Source organism: Pinus tabuliformis, chromosome 8 (genome assembly GCF_031772625.1).
Source record: "Pinus tabuliformis cultivar Carrire ecotype Pingquan chromosome 8, CPIR1, whole genome shotgun sequence".
NCBI classification, from domain to species: Eukaryota; Viridiplantae; Streptophyta; class Pinopsida; order Pinales; family Pinaceae; genus Pinus; species Pinus tabuliformis.
The window spans coordinates 78,245,241-78,254,533 of NC_142294.1; the positions used below are offsets into that span (position 1 = coordinate 78,245,241).

Sequence of the window (9,293 nt, forward strand, 5' to 3'; positions counted from 1 at the left end):
GCTTCCGTATCCACATTAGGTGCATTCTCTTCCTTGAGAATGACTCCTAGTGCTCCACTTTTATCTACATGAGCAATTTTCTTATCTTCATGAGCAAGGCCCTTGCACTCTTTCTCTACTATAACCTTTTGGTCAACCCATTGATTGTAGGCTTGCTTCCTCTCATTGAAGACTTATTAATATCTCTTCTTATAGCAGTTCTACGTGAAGACATGACCTTCTGGTGACTTTCTTTTACACACCTTTTACATTTAGTTTTTCCTGTGGAGGATACTCAATGTTAGCACTCTCTTGGTCTCCACAGATTTTTCGAGGTTTAGAGACTCCTACCTTTCTCTGTAAATCTTGAGTAAGCGTAGTTTCCTTCACATTAGTATCAGACCCAAATTGCCTCTGCTTCTCATCGGATGCTTTATCTATGTTGGCCTTCTTATGACCCTCATTCTCAGGTGCCCCTTGCTTTTGGCAGGTTCTTCTTGTTTCTATTTTTGGGCCATGGATTTTCCTCTATGAGATTTTATGACGAGCCATCTTTTTGATCTGATCTGTCTCAATTGCTTCATGGTCACCACTGTAGTCTTTGAGATCTTCCTCAATAGGATTAGTTTTGTCCTCATGATATTACCACTCCTCTGGCTTTCTCACTTTTAGTTATTTCATTGTTGCCTTTGCATGTATATGTATTTGTTTTCTTAACGTTTTCCATGCCAACTATGATCTCACCATGCTCATTATCTTCTCACATTTTATGGGCTGCTCTCCCCCTGGGATGTTATTGCTCTTCTAATACTGAAAGGATGGCTGTTTTGCTGCTTAGAGCAGCTCCCCTTGATACCATGATGAATTCATTATGTTATTGAAGTAACAAGTTGTTCCTTTCTCTTCCTCTTCCACGCTTTTGTAGACTGCTTTATCTTGTTTTCATTTCTTTCATAGTTCTCCCTTATTGAATTTGCTTCCATCTTTTGTCTAGTGTTCTTTAGAATATATGGAAGCTTACGATCCTTGGCTTTTTGGCCAAGATTATTACACACAAAACATCTTGTGTGGCCAAAAAATAGAGAAAATAATGTGTTTCTTTTTGCATTTATGTTTTTCTTCATATACACTTTGCATTCACCCGCTTTATGTCGAAATTCATGACACATATAACAATAACCATAAAAAGAGTTTATGTACCTGGTTGCTGGTGTTCTCCATTATTTGCTTGCTAGATAGTATCTTCTTTTTTATTGCATGTCTTGTTGAATAATGTTGATCTCCTTGTTCTTACAATCTGCTGTCACATGTCCATGTTCATGGCAAGAAAAGCATGTGATGTTTTTCCCAGGGCAAAGAATCTCCTTTGAGATCTTTCGAACTTGTTCAACTCATTGATTAGCTTTTGATATTGTTGCTTGATTTTGTTTTCTTTACAAATCATCTGTTAAACTCTTCTTCTGTAGGTCCTTTTAGAGATGCTTCATTATCATCTTTAATGGTTTCCTTTGCTGAGTTACATAACTCAACACGGACATACAAAAAAACCAAACCTTATGGCTTGAAGTTAGCTTTCGCTAGAAACTAAATATTTCCTCAATGTTTCTGATTTTCCGAGATGACACTAAGGCGCGACGGAAAAGAGCATACGCATGAGAAAAATATTTCCTATCTGTTTCTGATTTGCCCAGATCACATAGAGTCGCAGGGCAAAGAGCATATGCAGAAATGAAAGGTATATATCCGGCAATAAAAAAAACAGAGAGCTAAATAAACTGAAATAAATAGAGAGATGAATAACTAAAACTGCAAATAAAGACTTTATACCTCTAGAACTTAAAAATGACGTAGCTAGGGCTACCAGAAACCTTTTCGCGTGAAACGAAAGGGGGTCCTCACTGGAACAGATGCTCCTAACACAATAGAGCAATCCTCTCGGCCCGAAAGCAGTCAGAAACAGTACGGCCCGAAAGCAGTCAGAAACAGTAGATCTAGGAAACGAAAGTCGGATGCAGTTGTACCGGCTTCCGATTTGGATCACCAATGGATGCGGCCCTCAAATAGCTCTGCTACCATGTAGGAATTACATGGTAAGTTCTTCAGACAGAACACCAAAGGACACTGCTCACAAACATATCACAGATCAATACACCAGTATTCTTGACGTGGTTAAAACCCTCAAAGAGGGAAACAGTCCACGGCCTGAGCCAACACGACCACTTCATGCAATTTATTAAATAAAAAAAAAAAAATTTACATAAGCTTCTCTCATGAACGGTCACCCTACAAATGATCCTCCATGCTCTTTAAATAGAGATCATGGACCAATCGGGTGTTAAGCCACGGATCATGTGTCGGTAATACCGAGGAGAGAATGAACCGTCGGATCACTTCATGTCTCGAACATATCGTGACCGTCAGATTGTAAGTTACAAATGTACATAGTAAAGAAACACACTTTACCTAACTCTACACTAGACCAAGTTATACTTAACTAATTCCTATGTGTCGGAATATCCTAACAGGGAATCCCATTTAAATTCTCTGTGCTTTTTTCTTCAGCTATGGCTCTGCTGAGTTCCTCAGCTATAATTAAAAAAGAAGGGGAGCCATGGACATCTTTGTCTCAAACCCCTGGTAGGTCTAATGAAAAAGGAGGCTGAATCATTGATTAGTACAATAAAAGATATGGAGAAAAGACTCTTCATCATCAAATTTACAAATTAATATTAATTCCATCTTGGATAAGCATATCTTAGATAAAGCCAATTTCCCCTATCATATTCTTTTGATAGATCCAACCTTATTACCATAGTTATGTGCATACCTTCTTGAGTTACTACAATTGCATTGTGGATTTGTCTACCTGGTAACTATCCAAACTGTTCAGATTCCTGAAGAGATTGATTCTGCCAGAATACTTTTGACCCTTAATACAATTGTTCTTGCTATGATCATATAGATGCAATTTCATAAGGATAGGACTATAGTCATCGGATGATTCTGGTTTGACTATTATTATTCTCTAAGCAATAAAATTTGAAGTATGGGGACTCCTGTTGACATTGATCAATTTCTTCTCAGCAGTGTCTGCATTTGCTTCAGTTTCAGCAAAACTCGTTCCATGTAATACTGTATATTCATTGTTGAATTAAAATTCGATTTCTAGTAGGATAACTTTCAAGGCAACAACTAATTTCCCCAGTTTCCTTGTCAGCTTTTAATTTACTTAAAAAGTAAACTCCAGTTTGACCAGAATCATAAGTTTATTTATGAAATTCTAAGGAGTTAGAGTGGAAGTGCATGATAACTGTTTCCTGTGAACTGTGGAATTGTTTTTAACTCACACAATTGTCTTTATATCAAATTTGCTTAAGTCTTTAAAATATGTACTGTTTTACATTTATGCATTCTCTTCAAGAGTCATATATATCCTGGTTTCTACGGGTTGAAACCAAAAGCTACTTTTTCCCATCAAAAAATTTGCTTTAGTCTTAAAGGTTTGGTCAATAGCTGTAAAATATCTCCTAAGTTCTGTAGTTTCTGTAACTTCTTTCCCTCAGCTTAGATCGCTTTCCCAAAATATTCACTCTGGAAGTGATTTGCATGCTTGATTTGACGGAGTTGGGAGGGAGCAGGGATGGAGAGCTTAGGGTGTGTAGCACAGTCTGTGTCCTAGAGTAGAAGATATTGATTTTCTATTTTTGTAGCACTTTGCTTAAAGATTACATTCTTTTTTAGGAAAAGAAATGTGGTATATTTATACAAATTGTGACAAGTGTAACCCATAGGTAATTTGTGACGGTGTGTGGAAAGTAGTTGTCTTAGGACTTTCATTATACTCCCAGGGTGCTTTCTAAAAGTTCAAATAATACAAATAGCCATAGTAACTACTGTAATGAAACTGAGTCTAGGAGTTTCCAGACAATTTCCTCAAGATGCATTTCTTATGTTTATGTGGATTAATACAAATCTTTTCCATTTTTCAAATATATGTGCTATATTGTGAAATCAAGTATCACCATTTTTATTAATTGGAGTACTTTAACTGAACTAGAGTGGTTGTTTGCAAACAGGTACGGAATGTGATTGGAGACAGAGGGTTAGAAGTTGTTGCAAACCACTGCAAAAAGTTAAGAAGACTGAGAGTAGAGCCCGGGGATGAAGAAGGTGAAGATGAGCAAAGTTTAGTCTCTCACATAGGGCTTTCTACCATAGCTCAAGGCTGCCTCAATCTGGAGTTTATAGCTGTTTACATAACAGATATAAGCAACTTGGCATTAGAGACCGTTGGAGAATATTGCAAAAAGCTTATGGACTTTCGTTTGGTTTTGTTGGATAAACAAGAGCAAATCACTGATCTACCTCTTGATAATGGAGTCGTAGCTTTGTTGCGTGGGTGTAGCAAGTTAACCAGATTTGGATTGTACTTAAGGCCTGGAGGATTGACCGACAGGGGGCTTGGCTATATTGGAAAATACAGTACAAATGTAAGGTGGATGCTGTTGGGATTTGTTGGAGAACATGAACAGGGTCTCCTTGAATTTTCAAAGGGATGCTCAAAACTGGAGAGGCTTGAAATGAGAGGTTGTTGTTTCACTGAATCTGAAATAGCAGAAGCAGTGCTGAACTTGAAATCCTTGAAGTATATCTGGGTGCAAGGATACAAAGGAACGGCAACAGGTGAGGAGCTTCTGGCTATGTCACGGCCATTTTGGAACATAGAGTTTACCCCACCTCTCAAAGTGACAAGAGATGAACTTGATGATATGGAAGAAGAATCCAGTGGACACCAACCGGCACAGATCTTGGCTTACTATTCTCTGGCCGGAAGAAGAACAGATAATCCAGAGTCTGTGATCCTTTTATCACCTCATTCTTGATAAGTAGCAAAAATTTAAGTTTAATTATGCATTTCTTGATTGTAACATGGAATTATGTACAGTAAGCAGCAGGAGATGATGAGGTGGCTGAACAATTCTGCCTCACCCAATTAGTGTGTTTTCCTAACAGTCCGGACAGATAAATCTTGCCATTCAGCTCTCATATTCTTCCTACTGCTGCTTGTCAAATAAGATTTAGCGGACGTAACCATTCCATTATGCTTGCCTATTACCTCTTGTGAAAGGAGTGTCTGCTGGCCATGCTCTCTTCCCAGTATCATGTTCTGAGGTCTGCAGTTATACTTATACTACCACATTTTTATCTGATCTTCTGTGCACTAGTCTTCTATACCTTCTCTGTGAGATGCCCTTGGTGAGTGAGCTAAATTTCTTCCATTAAGTCAAATTCTACACCTACCTTCTGTATGATCTAAAAGGGCTCTCTGTTTAGAATATTTACATGGCTTTAGTAATAAATCAGTGTTGGAAGGTCCTAGAGAGCTGCTACAATTTTTACACTGAAAAGAGGCAGGCATGCACAAAGCTTTAGATGCGTGGATTCTGTATCCTAAAGTCAGTTCTGAAGATGCGATTTGATGGGCAAGTCCACTTTGACCATTTGTTTTCCCACAGCTGCTTTTGAGATAAATGCATTCATCAATGATGCTTTTAACGGTTTAACCAGAGCTCCAAATTCCATAGTTTCCTTATGAGAAGCTAGATATAAGTTGGTATGTTATAGCTCTGTTTGAGCTTATTAGTTTCAAAGATAATGTGGACAATTGATTCTTATGATTTAGAATTGCACATACAATATTTCTTTTATGTGTTTTTTTTTGCAAAATGCATTTTATATTTCAGTGCCAAACAATAATACATATGTCATGGAGCTCAAATGTGAGGCAGAAATTACTAGAATGTTCAGTTTGGCTCTAATCTAAACAGAATGTACATCTTTCCAGAAAATCTAATTATCGGCTCAAATATGTACAGCCAATTCTGATTTAATAGTTGTGAGGTGTCCCATTTGGAACATATTAGTCACCTAATCATAGATTTCACAGCATTGCATTTTCCTTGCAAGGATATTATACCTGCCAGTTTGATGATATCCTGTGAGATTCACAATTGAAAGCAGGGAATCAAATGGAACCAAAACAAACCCCAATTCTGCTGTAAATCACAAGTGCCTTAGACAAGAAATGCACAAGCACACAAAAAAAAGAAGTGCCAAGCATAGGGGAACACCAAAGATATAGGTACCCTTAGGCATAAACACTTTGTAAGAAAGATCAAGATCACAAGATGAGATGATCCAAATGAAAGCTTGAGATGTGTGTTTCTACACAACTCAAGCGAGGTGTCCGTTAAAGAGTTGCTGTGGGTACATAAACCAAAAGCACATAGCCCAAGAGGGTTATTGAGCCTACACATCAAGTTTGACTTGGTTGAACTTAACCATACCTAGTAATAGAATAAATGAAATAAAATATAGCCTTATCCATAATAAACAAATACACAATAATACATAGGAATAGGCCATGGCCACACATACGGATTACACCAATAATTCCGTCACCCCTCTTGAGTAGAACGGGGGGCCACAGGGAATGATTACTAACTTTACATCCCCCCCTTAATGTTGAGGCAAGGACCAGATCACCCACGTAAGCTCCACATTGCTCCTTCATAGAGCCGTCAAGATCATCAATTGCCAAGGTAAGCTCTAGATGGATTAGGTGAGAAACCCTATAATTCGATAGGGATATCAACGAATTGAGTAATAGCCTATGGTGGAGAAGCTTCTTCTTGTTTGTGCTCAAATGGGTCAACAAGAGACTCGCTCGTATTAGATTCATCCTTGAAACAATAGACCATTTGAGCAAGAAGGGCTCGAGGTGGAGGAGATTCCTCTTGATAGCATGTGGATGGACCAATAAGAAATTCTGTTGTATCAATAAAAGTGGAGATAGGCCAATTAGGTATAGGCCTTGACCTATAAAGGAACATAGATAAGATAATTCTATTGATGTCTAACAAATGACCAAAAATAGGTCATGGGGATTGCTAAGTACAATATTGTGGAATACAAAATAGGAGTACAAAGGTTGCTCCTAGAAAATCATTACAAAAATAGATGTAATCTGTGCTAAATGAGATCTAAATTCTACGATCATGGAGTAGAAAAACAAAGAAATAAGAAGAGACATGCTAGTACTATGAATACCCATCAAACAAGAATGCAATCTGTAATGTTCCAAAATAGGAAAAATTAGTAATAGGCAAGAAAATAACAATTTTCACCACAAAAATTTTAAAACAATTTAGTAAACACCTAGAACAATCAGAAATATGGAAACAACTGAGCCATTTTATTATAAACTGGTGCAAAAGTATAAAATGTGGAAGGAATGCACCTGGGCTTGCGTCGAAGGCAAGCGGAGCAAAGCCCAGGTGAAGGAATGACAACCAGGAGCTACAATCAACTGACCAATTGCTGCCCTGTGTAGTCCCCAGCAATTTTGCACTGTTTGCTACAAAGATATGGCTGAAAACCCCACCTCTAGTGCTCAGAAAATTCTGCAAATTTATGTCTAGGCTCCTCAAGCAAAACCCACCAAAACCCAAAAAATGGGTTTGGCTTGATTTTGACCTCCCAAAATCGACCCTCAAAGGCATTGTGTAGTCCCCAATAATTTTGCATTGTTTGCTGCAAAGATCTGGCTAAAAACACCACCTCCTATCCTCAAAAAATTCTGCAAATTTATATCTAGGCTCCTTAAGCAAAACCCACAAAAACCCAGAAATGGTTTGGCTTTATTTTGACCTCCCAAAATCGACCCCCAAAAACCCTACGCTTTCCAATAGCTGTTGAAGCATGCTGTCTGTCAAACCACCAGCAAAATCCTCCCTAGACACTCCTAAAATGTAGCAATCAACTCCACCAATACTTCCCTTATTTCTCTCGGCAAGCAATAGCCCCAATGGCTGAAACTCTATCTCCCATATATGCCTAGTTTCTCTCTTTTGTGCTGGCCACAGAGTCTGCAAAATCACTCCTGAATATTGCTGCCACTTCCAGCCCTCAAAATCACCCAATAGCCAACAAATCTATTGAGCCTTCTTCTCCTAATTTCTCTCGGCAATAGCCCTTCGGAAGAATGCTGCAATGGCCACACTAGATCCACTATTGCGTCCTCCAAAAATACGCACTGGTGGGCCAAACTGAATACAAATGTTGGAAACCTCTTTACAAATCTCCTCCGAATGATAATGGATGAACCTTTCTAGGGTGGCACTCGAAGTCCCCCGAAGAAAGGGTGAGTTCTCTGCTTGGAAAACTCTTGCTAAACAATAAGTGACCTGGCTAAACAGCTCGAGCAACATAATCAAATTCGATAAGCCAAGAATGCCAAATGAAGTGTGCTACTTTCCTTTTATAACTTTCGTGGACTCTTTCTTCCCGCCTTTTCTTCCCTCTCATGCATTTCGAATCATTGCCTTAGGGAGTGCATATTTCTTATGTGGGTGGTCCCCACATATGATTAACAAAACAAAATAAAATAAATTTAACTTGCCTCTAACTCCCAAGTCTTTTATGTCCACACGACCAAAATTTCAAGAGAGAGAAATTTCAAGAGGCTGAAATTTTAGGAGGCCGAAATTTCAGGAGACCGAATTTCTGGACAATTTGACTAAGCATTGACTAGCATGCGTTGACCTCCTTTGACTACGTTTTTGTGAGGGCTATCTCTGTTTGGGCAGGCCACATTTTTGGGCACAGAAATCGAGGATAAACGTTGACTGTAGCTAGGGCTGGCCGCAAGTGAGTTGTTTGACTAGACTTTGACTGGGCTAAATTTGACTGTTTTGAGGGTTGTTTTATTTTATTGTTTGGAGGCCGAAGTTGACTAAATTTGACCGATTGGCTGAGGGTCAAATCTGCCCTGTTGAGCAGCATTGAATTTTCTGGTTAGGGCTCTTTTGTTGCTATTATAAATTATCAGATTTGTAAATTGTACTCTCTCTCTGCTGAACTATTGAAGACTAAAAGAATATTTGATCAAGGGTTTCCCCACATTGGGGTTTGTCTCTCGCTGGTGCCACATCTTGTGTCCTCTTGTCTTGGCTTGTCTTCTACCGTTTATGTTTATGTTCTATCTACATTTTACTATCATGTTGATGTGATTGCTAATATGAATATTGATACTGTGCTAATAAAGAAATTGAAGTTAAATTGCTCTAAAGCATAGAACATACCATTGTTGCTTAAAATTAACAATAATGCATGTCATTGAGCTCTCTAAGAGGCTTGATGAAATCCATAAGTGCCAAAATGATGAGTTGGACTTCCAAAATTAATGGACAAGGGGTTGGCCTCTTCTCCACGTAATAAACCTGTGGTGCTCCCAATAGTTGTGAGGGAACACA

At 38.5% G+C, this 9,293-nt stretch overlaps 1 protein-coding gene across 1 annotated transcript in view; it reads left to right on the top strand.

Annotated features, from left to right (window-relative positions):
* Positions 1 to 5,687, top strand: part of LOC149234231 (coronatine-insensitive protein homolog 1b-like) — a 135,751-nt gene extending 130,064 nt beyond the window's left edge. The window contains exon 3 of the mRNA XM_089371795.1: positions 4,056 to 5,687. Coding sequence (XP_089227921.1) covers positions 4,056 to 4,862 — 807 coding nt within the window. The 3' untranslated portion in view covers positions 4,863 to 5,687. The remainder of the gene's footprint in view (positions 1 to 4,055) is intronic.
* Positions 5,688 to 9,293: the final 3,606 nt, after the last annotated feature.